A 14,294-nucleotide genomic window follows, 5' to 3' on the forward strand; every position below is an offset into this window, starting at 1 on the left:
CCATACTACAAGTTGACTTCTTCCCAGATCCACAGCGGGGCATGGAGCCAGTTCCTGAAGAGCTCTGCATGTTGCTTGACAGACAAGGGAGAACGGAGGCAGGAAGTGCTCCAGACTTGTCTGCTCCTTCCAGGTGTAAGAGGGAACTGCAAAGGACCACGCATGTAAACCATGCAGTGACTTTCTGTGCAGGCTGCAGCTGAGGGCTGCAGGTGGCCAAAGGCTGAGAAGAAGCCCCTGCCTGCTGTAGGAGGAGGAGAGAGAGTAAAGGAGGGCTTTTCCTCAGTCCCACTCTTAAATTTTCACAGGGGAACAAGGGATGAGAAGCAACAGGCAGCTTATTGCTCTGTGCCACCAGGAGGTGTGAGACCTCCTGGCAGACTGCAGTGTGACACCCAGGGGATAATGGCTCGGACAGGGCAGGCTCTGTCCCCATTCGATCAAGACTCATTTGTGCTTGTCTTCCCCCCTCTACATTCCAGGCCATAAGGATTTGGGGTTAACCCTGGAGCAGCTCCAGGCACGGGGTTGAAGGATATAGGATGGAGAGGAAGAGCTCATAGCCTGTCCCAGCTGACAACATCAGCACTGTTATGGACGACCTGCAGGAGCAAAACAAAACCAGACCAGGAAACCCAGACTTGCTGACCAGGCCAGCCAGTTCCTGAGCTCATGGAATGAGGTGGAAGGTTGTTCTGAAGAGAAAGAAGGGGTCTGGGAGGCTCAGCAGCCACAGGGTCAGCTCTTCGGTCCATCTTCAGGGCCCCAGCTCCCCACCAGGCACCTCCTCACAAGGATCTGCAGAGTAGCTGTGGTGCCACAGCAGGACAACCTCCTGTGGCCTCCCATCAAGTGCCAGGGCAAATCCCTCCTCCAGTGCTGCCACACTGGAGCCATGAGACACAAAGGAAAAGGCTGAGCAACATGTCTCAGTGGTCAGATGAGGATGTCACATCTCATCCATGCCAAAGATAATCACTTCTGCCATCTTGCTTGGTGATTCCTCTGCTCATGTCCCTCAAAACAGCAGCGAGCCAGAGTGCAGTTCCTCCCCAGAGCTCTGTGAACTCTCCCTGAAGATGATCTCACCACCTCTCCCAAGGGCAGCCCTGCTCCTGCCATGTCCCTGTGCATGAGACTCTTCCTGAGCTGGTTTTGGTCTTGTGTCCCCACCTTGAATGGGGAGTAGTGGTACCTGCTCACAGCAAATTCACCTGTTCTTTAGGGAAAGGACCTTATCCAAGAATGATGGAATGGTTTGGGTGGGAAGGGACCTTAAAGCTCATCTAGTTCCACTCCCTGCCGTGGGCAGGGACACCTCCCACTATCCCAGGGTTCTCCAAGCCCCATCCAGCCTGGCTTTGGACACTACCAGGGATCCAGGGGCAGCCACAAATTTCTGGGCACCCTGTGCCAGGGCCTCTTCATCCTGATAACCAGCAGCCCAGCTCTTACTCATAAATCCTTATGGGAATCCTGCATTCTTTGTCAGCATCCCAGGGCTCGTTAACCTGCAGCACCACATGCTGCTCCATTCCCATCATGCTGTCCAAATGTCCCACCCTGCCAGCAGTGCTGTCTCTTCTTTTTCTCCTCTGGGACAGCATCCCGACAGCCTTCATGAGTAACTAATTAGCAGTTCCTAACTGAGCCAGGAAAAGAATGTGGGAGAATTTGGACAGAAAACCACACACTCCTTCATCCACTGCTCTGGCTGTGAAGGGAGCCCTCCACTCTCCAAGGGTTTTCCTACTCCTTCTCCTCTTGGCATCCCTGGGCCCTTCCAGCCTGGGTAAAGTAAGCTCTTAAACACTTCTCTTGTGCGCTCAGAGTTTTTGTGACTCCCCCTGTGCAGGGAGGGCTGTGCACGGGGTTTGCTCCAGGACAGCTGTTCCATGGGGCACGAGCCTGTCTGCAGTCCCAGGACAGGAGGTGTCTGTCCCAGCAGCAGAAGGTGAGGTGTTTGCAGTGGCTCTGACTCACACGGCAACATCTCCCCATGGTCTTACACCAGCCTCCCACTCCCTTCCTTCACGTCCAGAAGAGCTCCCTGGAAGCACCAACAGAGCAGCTGGGGACCTGTAGGTGTACAAGGGAACCCTGAATGCCACATCCTTTGTGGTGGAGGCTACACAGCTTTACCACAGGACCTTCATTCCAGGACCTACTCTAACAGTTAGTCTGATGGGCTGAAGGAAAACCCACAGGTCCCACACATGGAAGCAGTGGCTCAGGTGCTGCAGGGCACCCAGGACTCTGCCACGACAAGAGTGGCAGGACGGGCTCAGTGATGTGCAAAGATCCGCTCTGTGCACAGTTTTGGGGGGAATTAGTAGCACCAGGAAATGAAATGCAGCCTGCAAAGCATCAAAATTAATCCAGGGTTTGGACAGCTGCTCTGCTGTGCAACACGGGGATCTGACTGTGAGATGGATAATTTAAGAAAAAAAAATTAAAATAAAAAAAATCCAAGGGTGCTGTTTGAAGTGAGCTGTTTTATAAGGATTTTATTCAGCACTGGTCTGTCAGCCCTTGCTTCCAGGCTTTATCTTTGTTTCAGTGTTAATAATCCCCTTTCCCATCACTTTTATAGTCCCAGCGTGATCCTGCTGGCACCAAAAGCACTGGAACGCTTTGGCCACCAGCAGCTTTGCCAATAAACTTGCTCAGAGCAGCTGGCCCAGCCATATTAGTATTTCATCAGGATCAGCATGAGAGTAGAAGAACATGATAAAAATCCTCAGGGCTGACCCAAAGGCCAACACACAGTGCTAGGCTGGGAGCATTTGCAAATCTCCAAGGCCAGGGCTGTGGGAAGGGCACAGCGATGATGCTCCTGCCACTCCTCCTGGTAGAGACCAGTTACAAGTGCCCTGAAGCCACTTTGTGGCATAGAAAAGAGACACCTGGGCTTGTTGCATTGGCCAGGGAGGCCCCGGGGTGGCCCCACCCCCTCAGGCACCCTCAGGCAGATGGCTCCAAGCATCACCTCCCCACCTCGGGTGGCTTCCAACAACCAACTCTTCTTTCTTACCAGCATAATATGAAGGATGGGGAGGTTTAAGTATTGAGGTCAAAGAACAACTCAACCAGCAGCCAAAAAACCCAAAAGTTCGCCAAGAAGGGCTATTTTCAGAGCAGAGTAAACTCCACGTGGGCTAGAGTTGGCTTTGTGCCACTGGAGAAGCAGGAGAGCTTTGCTGGGATCCTGTAGAAAGAGAGGGGTGGGTGCTCGCCCCGGCACTCACCAGCAGAAGGGACCGTGCAGCCTTTCTGGTGCTCAGAGGCCGAGCGCTTCTTGTAGGGCTCCTGCTCCGGCATCTCGTCCCTGCAGGGCGCGGGCTCGAGCAGGGGCAGCCGGCTCAGCACCGGCGACTGCGGGATGCTGGGCAGCGTCCGCGACTTCCCCAGGAGCGGCCGCTGCGGCTTCCTGTCCAGAGACCTGCAGGGACAGGGCACAGGGTGTCAGGAGCTGGGACGGGGCACGGGGCAGGGCTGTCAGGAGCTGGGACAGGGCTCAGGGCACAGGGCACAGGACACAGGGCACAGGGCACAGGGCAGGGCTGTCAGGAGCTGGGACAGGGCTCAGGGCTCAGGGCACAGGACACAGGGCATGGGGCACAGGGTGTCAGGAGCTGGGACAGGGCAGGGGGCACAGGGCATGGGGCACAGGGCACAGGGCATGGGGCACAGGGCAGGGGCTTTCGGGACCTGGCACAGGGCAGGGGGCACAGGGCATGGGGCACAGGGCAGGGGCTTTCAGGACCTGGCACAGGGCACAGGGCAGGGGCTTTCAGGATTTGGGACAGGACAGAGAACACAGGACAGGGGCTTTCAGGAGGTGGGAAGGATCCCTCAGGCCAGGACTCCTCTGTGACACACATGCCACCCCTGCCTGAGCATAGCACCCTTCATGGAATCATGGAATTGTTCAGGTTGCAAAAGCCCCCCAGGATCAGTAAGTCCAACCATTACCCCAGCACCAAATCATGTCCCTAACTGCCACATCCACAAGTCTTTTCAACACTTCCAGGAATAGTGACTCCACAGCTGCCCTGAGCAGCCCATTCCAATACCCTAACACCTTTCCCAAGGAAAATTTTCCGCAAGATCCAATCTAACCCTCCCTTAACAGCACAACTTGAGGCTATTTCCCCTTGTCCTGTCCCTGTTCCCTGGGAGCAGAGCCCAACCCCCGCCCCCCGGCTGTCCCCTCCTGTCAGGAGTTGTGCAGAGCCACAGGGTCCCCCCTGTGCCTCCTTCTCTCCAGGCTCAGCCCCTTTCCCAGCTCCCTCAGCCTCTTCTGGTGCTCCAGCCCCTTCCCCAGCTCTGTTCCCTGCCCTGGATGTGCTCCAGCCCCTCAGTGTCTTTCTTGTTGTGAGAAGCCCAGAACTGACCCTAGGACTGGAGGTGCCTCACCATGCCCAGCACAGGGGACAGGCACAGCCCTCGGTCTGCTGCCATCCCAGGGCCGGCACAGGCCAGGTGCCCTTGGCCTCTTGCCCACCTGGGCACACCTGGCTCAACACCACACTGCAGCCTCTGTTAGCAAAGCTGCTGCTGTGCCAGCAAAGCCTTCTCCCCTGACCAGGTACTGTAATTAGGATTTGCATGTTGAGCTGCAGGGCTCAACCAGCAGAAAAAGAATTCAAGCCCCCAGCCTGCCTCAAAACTCCCAGATAATCTGAATTAACCAAATAAAGAAATCAGATGGTTCAAGACTGAATTTCCTTTGAGGCAGCAAAACCCCCATTAAATACCATCCACAATACCAGAAAGGGATTTGAGGTAGAAAACGGGTAACTGGACAGGTACTAGGGAAGGTCCAGACTCCAGAAAGCCAGACTCACACAGCAGGGACTGCAGAGCTTCTCAGGGTATCATGGAACATTTAAAAACACTAATTCAATGTCTCTGCAAGGTCAAAACTCAACCGAGTTTGATGATGGGGCTCCGGATCTGCAGGGGTGACCAGGACACACATCCCTGTGTCAGTATGACCACACGCTGCCACCTCTTTCCAAAAGCCCAGAGGCAGCCTGGGCCTGCAGGGGCCTGGGAGCATGGCCCCCTCCTCCTGCTCCAGCCCAGAGCCCAGGCACGGTCCTCATGTGTCCCTCTCAGGCAGGACACTGGCCCAGGCCATGCTCCAAGGATCCCAGAAATACAATAAAAAGGAGCAGAGCCCAGCACTGTTGTGGGGTGTCCTGTGCTGAGGGTCACGCCAAGGCTGTCCCTTGCCCCCTGCTTTCACAGAACCCACAGCTGAGCCCAAATGAGTTCCCCAGCACACCCAAGGTTGTTCCAAAATCATAACCACACAATGCTTTGGGTTGGAAAAGACCTTAAAGATCATATTCCAACTCCCTGCCATGGGCAAATCTCATAATGAATGGTACAGATCCTTCAAATTTCCATCTAAAATTCAATTCTTCATTGCTTATGCTCATTTGTTCTTGTGCCAATATTAACCTTTAGCTTAAATAATTATCCCCCCTCTACAGTGTTTGCTCCCATGATTAATTTTCATTATAATGAAGTCCCAGCCCCTTTCTGCCTGCATTTTTCAAGGCTGATTAACGCAAGTTCTTTCCATCTCCTCTCACAAAATTAGCTTTCATTTCCCCATGGATGTTTCCACACCTCTCACTGCCCTCCCTCTATCTTGGACTCAGCTTTCTCCAACCATACGGGAGCATCATAAATCCCAGGATGGTTTGGGTTGGACAGAACCTCAAAGTTCATCCCATTCCACCCCCTGCCATGGGCAGGGACACCTTCCACCATCCCAGGCTGCTCCAAGCCCTGTCCAGCCTGGCCTTGGGCACTCCCAGGGATCCAGGGACAGCCACAGCTGCTCTGGACAACCTGTGCCAGGGCCTGCCCACCCTCCCAGGGAACAATTCCTTCCCAATAGCCCATCCATCCCTGCCCTCTGCCAGTGGGAAGCCATTCTCCCTTGTCCTGTCCCTCCATCCCTTGTCCCCAGTCCCTCTCCAGCTCTCCTGGAGCCCCTTTAGGCCCTGGAAGGGGCTCTGAGCTCTCCCTGGAGCCTTCTCCTCTCCAGGTGATCAATCCCAGCTCTCCCAGCCTGGCTGTAGATTAGAGGGGCTCCAGCCTGGTGATCATGCAGACCTGAGCTCCTGGTGCAGACAGCAGGGCAACCGCTCTGCCTCCTGCATGTTCCACCACTAATTTTTATCCTACTTCACGCTCCAGTGCTCAGGCAGAGTCTATCATGCCAAAGCTCCTGACCCTTGGTGCTCTCCTGTCACTGTGATGTTTGTCACGACAGCTCTTCACTCCCATTCTGGACGTGGCAGCAGCTCCCAAGTGGTGCCAGTCTGATGTCACTCAGGAGAGCAGCACAGGGCCAGGGCAGTGCCACAGCCCTGCAGCCACCTCCCAGGCACAGCCACACCAACCCCTGGGGTACACGGCCGTGGGGAGCAGCCAGGGCAGGGGCCAGGACCGGGCACCCCCTGCCAGCCTGACACAGCACATCCCTCAGAGCAGGGGTGGGCAGCACATTTTGACATTAGGGCAGCAGTTTATTGGTAGAAATCTCTCTTGATTCCCAGGTGCTGCTGCTCTGCTGCTCTCTGGGGTTGGGGCAGGGACAGCACTCCCCTAGGCCTGGGGCAGCGGTGCCACACCCATGCCAGGCACTCAGCACCACCCTGCCCACCCCAGGACCCACGCTTCAGTGGGATCAGCATGGAAACATGCTGTGCCAAGAGATACAAAACCAGAATTAGCTTCCCAAGCAGTTTCCATTCCAGCAGAACATTTGTACCTCTCATCATAACATATTTCATTGGCGCAAGGCAACAGGGACAGAGCTTAACACATCGCTGTGCTGCATAAATGAGTTCAAAACATTCCTTTTCCTGTGCATGTAAATCTCAGGATACCTGTGTACAGCTCCATCACCTGCAGAACCCCATTAGCATTTTAGTGCTCCCGTTCCTTTTGTGCTCACAGGGCCACTCACAAGAGTCACATGGGGGAAAAAAACCAGAAGAATTCACTCTGTTGGAGAAGCAATTTTCAAGCTATATATCTTCAGGCAGTGATTTATATTGTCAGAAAAAGCAAAGCAACTAGAAACCTGTTTAGCTCTGAAATCTGAACTCAAATTCCCAAGCACAATTCAGCTCCATGGATTTACTATCCCACTTGTCATTGCTGAACCACAGCTGGCACATAAGTACCACACAGCTCCTCATCCATCCCAACCCCCCAGTGGGGTGGGGAGGAGAACTGGGAAAAGGTAAAACCCATGAGCTGAGGTAATAACTGAAATACAGTTGCTGGTGGTGTTTATCGTTATGATCATCATTATTGTTGTTATTGTTATTACTGTAATGAAAATGGAAATAAGAAAAAGATAGAGGGGAACAAAATCCCAGATAGACAAGTGGTGCCCAATACAGTCTCTCGCCACCCAAAAAGCCCAGCCTGTTCCTCAGCAGCAATAAGCCTCTCCCAGCCAATGCCCCAGTTTCCATACTAAGTATGACATTCCACAGTCTGGAATATCCCTCTGTCCCGGCCGTGATCTCTCCCAGTCCTTGCCACCTTCCCACTGGCAGACCATGAGAAATGGAAATGTCCTTCACTTGGGGGGAGCATTTCCCAGCAACAACTAAACCAGCAGTGTGCTATCAACATTGTTCTCTTCCTGAATCCAAAACACAGCCCTGGACCAGCTACGGGAAAAAATTAACCCGATCCCAGCCCAGACCAGAGCTGGTGCACAGCTCCAGAGGCCTCAGCAGCCACTGCCAGGCACAACTGACAGCACTGGGAGGTCACATTGCATCTCCGTCTGCTTCCCAAGCAGGTGTCCCAGCTGGGTGCTATCAAGGATGCCACATCCCATTAGTAAAGATCTCTGATGGAGTGTAAAGCCCAATTAGAAAAGCCACAATCAACACTGTTACAGCCTATATTTAGCTGCCATTCGGCATTTGGGTAGGAAAGAGAGCACATAATCGAGTCATGACAGGGGTGGAAAAATCCTCCTGGCTGGTTGTGAGAGCTCAGGCAGGAGCCCAGTGACAGCTCTGTCACCCCCCAGTCCACAGCCAGATGGGGAAATGTGGGAACATGACCAGGGCCAGGTCCCTGCCGCTGGGGCAGCCGGGGGGCAGGAGTGACTGTGCCAGGCAGAGGCAAGGCTGCTCCAGCAACCCCATCCCAGCTCCTGGCACCCAGCAGCAAAGGAAGAAGCACAACTCATCTGCAAAGCTGTGCTGTGTCCAGCACCTTCCCCATGGTGATGTCCTCCAAACCAGGAAAGAGAGGGGAAGGGCTTAGATAAAAGGATGGGAGGGAAGGAGAAAGAAAAGTTTAATGCAAATTAAAAGCCAGTTCCTGCAGCCCTCCTGCAAGCTGGGAACAAACTGCACACACCTCCAGCCTCCTCTCCCAGCTCATTTCTGTGTGGGAGAAGCTGTTCTCCAAAGGGCACTTCCAGCCCAACTCAGAGAGCATGGAGTCTGCAGCTCCCCAGGGCAGGATGGGGCAGTCACCACAGCAGCCCCAACAGAACCCCAGCAGCACCAGAGAAAGCAGCAGGAGGAGAAAATAACCCTAAACCCACTGCTCTCACTATCCAAAAAGGACCCCCAAAAGCCTCACTGATTTATATGATTTTCCCAGGAACAAACCAAGGAAACCTCCTGCCCACGTCCTGGAAATGCCCAAGCACAGTGACCCTCCAGAGATGTCCCACCCCTGGGAACAGAGAAGCCTTCATCCTGCCACAGCACCCAGTCCCAGCAGCCCCAACACAAACCTGAGCATCCACTGTGCTAATCCCTTCCCAGAGGCAGGCTGCTGGTGGCACACAGCAAGGAGAAGAGGAGGTTAATCTGGGGAGGAAGACTAAGGAGGCAAAGGGGCAGAGCAGGGCAGCAGCTACTCCAGACCATGCCCACCTGCTCCAGACCTGTGGCTTGGTGACAGCCATATGCCCTGTGAAGAATATATGAGGCCACTTCCAAGGTCTAAGGGGGTCAACACGTGTGCCAAAGACCTCACAGACCCAAAATTCAAACCAAAAATTTGGTCTTCTCGACAGAGAAGATAAAGGACTGCACAGCATCCCACAGGAGGGGGCTTCTCTAACCCCTCAGTCAATTAATTCACTAAATCTGCTGAGCTAAGGAAGTTGATAAAGCAGAAGGCTTGAGGAAGAACAGCTAAATGTGGTACGGGCTGAGAGGGTGGCAGGGATAGGGGCCAGGAGAGCCCAGTTATTGCAGTGACACTGCAACCAGATCTTCCTAGCCCGTGGCTGCTCACTCCTCAGCCCACTCCTCCAAGGAGGTGTAACTTAGCAACCTGACCTTAAAAACTCGGCAAGGGTTCCAGCTGGATTCAGGAAAATGAGAGATGTTACAAGCCAGGAGGAGCCATTACCCACCAAACACCCTCTCAAAGGAGCCTGTGGGGAGGGGGATGCACCTCCTGCACAGCCTGAGCCCCATGGCAACACAAAAAATGGCTGCAAAACGGAAACAAATCAACAAAACACCCACATCCACTCCTGAAACAGCTTGTGGACATGCAGCTGGGTGTGACAGGTACAGGGGGAGAACACAGGTCCCAGAGGGCTCGCAGTCCCGAAGGCAAACAAGGGTGTTAAACAGCCAGGGCAGGAGGAGTACTGCATCCAGGTCTGGGGCCTCAGCACATGATGGATGTGGGAGTGCTGGAACAAGTCCAGAGGAGATCACACAGGTGCTCTGAGGGCTGGAGCCCCTCTAATCTGGAGCCAGGCTGGGAGAGTTAGGGGGTCAGCCTGGAGAAGAGAAGGATCCAGGGAGACCCCAGAGCCCTTTCCAGTGCCTAAAACAGCTCCAGGAGATGGAGAGGGACTGGGGAGTGACAGGACACAGGGAATGGCTTCCCACTGCCAGAGGGCAGGGATGGATGGGCTATTGGGAAGGAATTGTTCCCTGGGAGGGTGGGCAGGCCCTGGCACAGGGTGCCCAGAGCAGCTGTGGCTGCCCCTGGATCCCTGGAAGGGTCCAAGGCCAGTTTGGACAGGCCTTGGAGCAACCTGGGATGGTGGAAGGTGTCTCTGCCCATGGCAGGGGGTGGGATGAGATGGGCTTTATGGTTCCTTCCAACAAAAACCCTTCTGGGATTCTGTGAGGTTTCCCCACAGTGCTCAGCTCCACGGCACAGGACTCATCCTGTCCTGCCATGGTGCCTCACCCCACTTTGTGCCCCCGCCCAGGGCAGACACAGAACGTGCTCCTGAAGGAAGCAGCTGGGACACTCCACCAGGCCAGCCCAGCTCCCAAAGCAAGGCACAACTGTGCCTCTGACACCCCAGCAGTGCACAGTGCTCTGCTGTGAGCCATGGGGCTGAGCAGAGATTTGAGCAAGGATCTTCTCCATCTCCATCCCAACAGCAGCAGGAGAAAGCCAACATCTACCTGCAGCTGGTTTCTGCAAAGGGCTCTGCAGGAGAAGGCAGCAGTGGGAGGAGAGGGGAAGCACGGGAGGCTGCTGTGCCTCAGAAGCTCTTCTGGACAGAAGCACGAGGCAGCAGTGGCAGCAGCCTCTGGGATGTGGCTCGGTGCAGTCCAACACCCAAAGCAGCGGCAGGAGCCTATGGAGGGCAGGGAATGCAGTTTAAGGGGATCACACAGCAGTGGTGCAGCCTAGAGAAGGAATGTGAGAGGAAGAAGTCAACTGCTAACACACACAGTAGCCTTGGAAACCAAAGCCTGAGGATTTTGGCAGAGCAGAGCCTTCGCAGGGCATCCTCACCTGTTCAAATCACCAGTTTGCTCTGAAAACCTCATCAGCTGTGAGCAAACCCGTGAGTCACAAGCACTATTTCCAGTGACCCTGTGGATGACAAAGCCAGAGAAAATCACTGAGAAATCTTCCCTTCACATTCAAAAAACACCCAAACAAAACACCTTCCTTTCTGGCTGGCCAGTGCATGTGTGTGGAGAGTGGAAAATGAGAGCTGAAACAGAGCATCTTTCATCTGACTGTGAGACAGTTTCAAAGCAAAACAAAACTCAGAACAGCATTCAGTGTGCAAGTTCAGAAAAGGAGAAAACCAACCACGTGAAGCTATAAAAATACCTTCCCAGGCTCAGCTGTGAGCTGGTAAATACCGCGATTTCCACCAGCTGCTTTCCAAAAGCTTCTTCTCCTGCCACTTCTCCGACTTGCAGAGCATCTCTGCAGTGGGCCATCACCTGAGTGCTGAACTAAACACTGCCAGCATCCAGGGAGTAATTGCTCCTGTTCCTACAAACTGCATTTTGATTCACAGGGGTGTGGGAGGGTAGGACAGGGGGTCACACACCCCTTGTGCTGAAGACAGCCCTCAGGAAAACATTTCAGAGCTGCCTGGAGGAGCATTCAGAAGCATTTCCCTGTGCCTGAAGCCCAGCCCTGCTCCCAGCACCCAGCAGCTTGGGAGCAAAGTACCAAACAGCCCTGAAAAGGGCCAGAAGTTCTTTTTGTGGCAGATGTTGCCTGAAAAGCCCTGAGTTCTTAGGTGTGTGACAGCCAGTGTCACACCAGCCACTGTCCCACCAGGTATTTCCCCAGTGCTAAAGAGCTGCTGCTGCTACTCACCCCTGGCACCACCACGACACCATCCCGGCACGCCAAGCTGGGCAAAGCCATCCCCAGGGAAACAAGGTGGAAAAACACAACCCCTTCACGTCAGCACTCAAACTGTGAGCTGTGGCTGTGTTTTGTAGCAACGCCTCCATTTCACCATTCACCAGAATCCAATTGTTGAACGGATAAGGAAATACATTGGAGCCAGGCACTGCCATTCATTCACTCCAAAGTATGTTGGTTTCTTTGTTAAAAGAACCCTTTTTTCCACATCTGTTGCAGGCAGTGAGTGACATCCCCAGCCAGAGGGACGGTCCCTCTACTCCCCAGCCCAGGAGCACCCCACGGGGTCCTTGCTGGTGGTCACCCTGCCCTCTCTGTCACTCTCTGTCCCTGTGGTACCACCAGACCATCCCCTCCACATCCCGCAGGTGAGAGGAGCCCTGTGCACTCCCTGCCCTCCTGCTGCCCTGATCACACCCTGTTAACAGGGACAGAGCAGAGACCAGGAGCTTGGAAAGGCTCTGGCAAAGCCCAGCTCAGACCTGCTGCACCTGCACAACAAAAAGTCCAAAGACAAAAATGCACTAGGGCCAGGGAAAGAACAGGAGCATTCGTGGAACATGAACATTTATCCTGCTCACCGAGTTCTCTCTGATAAATAGAGAGAGATGGTGAAATAAACCCCGGCACAACAATGGAGCAGATGAGCACCCTCCCTCCTGGCAGCTCCAGAGCATGACCTGCATCCTCAGGGACCAGCATGGTGACTGTCCCAGTGTCCCCGTGCTTATAGCCAGGCTCTGCCATCCAGATAGAGACAGGACAGCCAAAGGCATCTGGGATGCTCCACAAGAGGCTCAGGGATCATCTCCAGAAGGAATAGGTGTCAGGCTTACAGAGAAGAGTGTTTGAGATGCAGAAGGAAGCTGCTTCCACGCTGAAAGTCAGTTCACTGGCAGGATGTGACCCCCCCAGGGACACAGCAGAGCCTGGCCAACCCCGAGGCAGGAGAGACACAGCAAAGCGTGGTTGGGAGCACAGCAAGGGGCAGAGAGAAGGGGAGCAGCTCCTGCCAGGGCCAGCACAGAGCAAACGCCTCCCGCTGCTCAGGTTCACCAGACCGGGCTGAAGATGTTGTGCCCTGGCTCCCGGCTTTTCTTTTGTGTTGTTTATGTAGCTCCTGTCTCTTCTGAAACGTTTCGGAGACAAAAGCTAATGAAGCACAAGTAATGGATGACAAACATCATCCGGCTGGATGTTAAAAGGTTGGCTAATTTACAAGATAAATAACGCAACTGCCCTCCTTTGCATTTAGAAACACCTTTCAGGGAGGATGGGAAGGGGTTCAGCATCACAGTCACCTCCAGCACCCACCCCCTGCCCTCCTCGCAGCAACCCTGCATTGCCAACAGCACCCCTGGAGCAGGACTGGAGCCGAGATGCTGCTGCACCACCCCCCAGCTCCTGGTTCTGCTCCCAGTCTCATGACACAGGACTGGTTTCCCCTTTTGCTTCAAAATCCAAGTCACACGACAGAGGAGACAAAAAGCTGCTGAGATCATCCTGGAAAGGATACTGCTGCTCCTGACAACCACAGGGGAGATGCTTCAGGCCTGAATTTGACGTGCTCCAGCACAGAAAGACAGTCCAGACAGCTGGTGTAGCTGTTTGGTTTGCTTGAAATCCTATAATTCCTGCAGCATGACCAAGTTTTCCAGCACTGGAGGTAAAGAGGGGCCGAGCTGGTCCATCTCTGACTATTAATCCCTGGCAAAAATAATTATTCATATATGTTTTGATCAAAAAGCAGATTTATAATCAATCATAGGCATGTTGTAAACCTTCCTGGGCACCACCTTTCAACCAGAGCCTTAGGCTGTTTTTCATTTTGCTCTGAAGTACAAGAGGCAGGTCACCACCATGGTCAGACAGACAAGCTCACTGAACAGAAAGAAATTGTTATGCTCCCAATGTATCACAGTAAAATTCCTTAAAAAGAGGGTTTTCAGTGCAGGAGTGATGGGGGCTGAGGGGAGCTGGGAGCAGAGCTCTGGCAAAGCCCAGCAGCTGCTCGTGGCCAGGATAATGGATTTTATCTGTCTTGTGAGGGGAAGAACAGGAGCAAACAGCCCAGAGGAAGCCCAGCCTGGGCAGCAGCACTCAGGGACAGGATTCCCCCAGGGCAGAATCAGGTCTGGGTCCCAGCCAGCTCCAGGGCCCTGCTGCAGAGCAGGAACCGACCCATGGGGCTGGGGGCTGGCCATGGGGTGCAAGGAAGCAGAGCCCAAAAATCTCCTATTTCCAGACAAGAGCCCTGGCACAGGTTCAGCTACCAGGCTGTCTGGAGAATCACAGAATCATCAAGGTTGGAAAAGACCTCTAAGATTATAAAATCTAACAACCAACCCAGCAGCACCACCATCTTCCATGTCCTCAAGTGCCACATCCACACATTTTTCCAATGCTTCCAGGGATGGGGAGTCTGCCACTTCTGTGAGCAGCTGCAGCTCAGCACCCACAGAGGAAGGCAGAGTCAGATTCTGCCAGGGGAAACACATCCCTGCAGGAAAAACTTCCCCTAAAATCCTCAGCCGGAATAGCCTCCCACTCTCCCAGTGAAGAACTTGTGCCTGCCCCATCCCTGGAAGTGTCCAAGGCTTGGATGGGATAGTGGAAGAGGTCCC

The 14,294-nt window shown here is 54.0% G+C and overlaps 1 protein-coding gene across 5 annotated transcripts in view; it reads right to left on the reverse strand.

The window, feature by feature from the left end:
- The window catches only part of LOC134559682 (ankyrin repeat and fibronectin type-III domain-containing protein 1-like), a 247,861-nt gene that overhangs the window by 167,463 nt on the left and 66,104 nt on the right, over positions 1 to 14,294 (reverse strand). For 2 of the 5 annotated variants that reach the window (XM_063414711.1, XM_063414709.1), the window contains exons 1-3: positions 11,620 to 11,670; positions 10,792 to 10,872; positions 3,249 to 3,442 (exon numbers count right to left, since the gene is read on the reverse strand). In XM_063414711.1, the coding sequence (XP_063270781.1) occupies positions 3,249 to 3,442; positions 10,792 to 10,872; positions 11,620 to 11,642 (298 nt within the window). In that variant the 5' untranslated portion in view covers positions 11,643 to 11,670. Of the gene's footprint in view, positions 1 to 3,248; positions 3,443 to 10,454; positions 10,609 to 10,791; positions 10,873 to 11,619; positions 11,673 to 14,294 lie in introns of those variants that run through there. The other 3 variants (XM_063414710.1, XM_063414713.1, XM_063414712.1) reach the window with 3 other exon arrangements.

The sequence above is a fragment of the Prinia subflava genome, chromosome 17, assembly GCF_021018805.1.
Source record: "Prinia subflava isolate CZ2003 ecotype Zambia chromosome 17, Cam_Psub_1.2, whole genome shotgun sequence".
Lineage (NCBI taxonomy): Eukaryota > Metazoa > Chordata > Aves > Passeriformes > Cisticolidae > Prinia > Prinia subflava.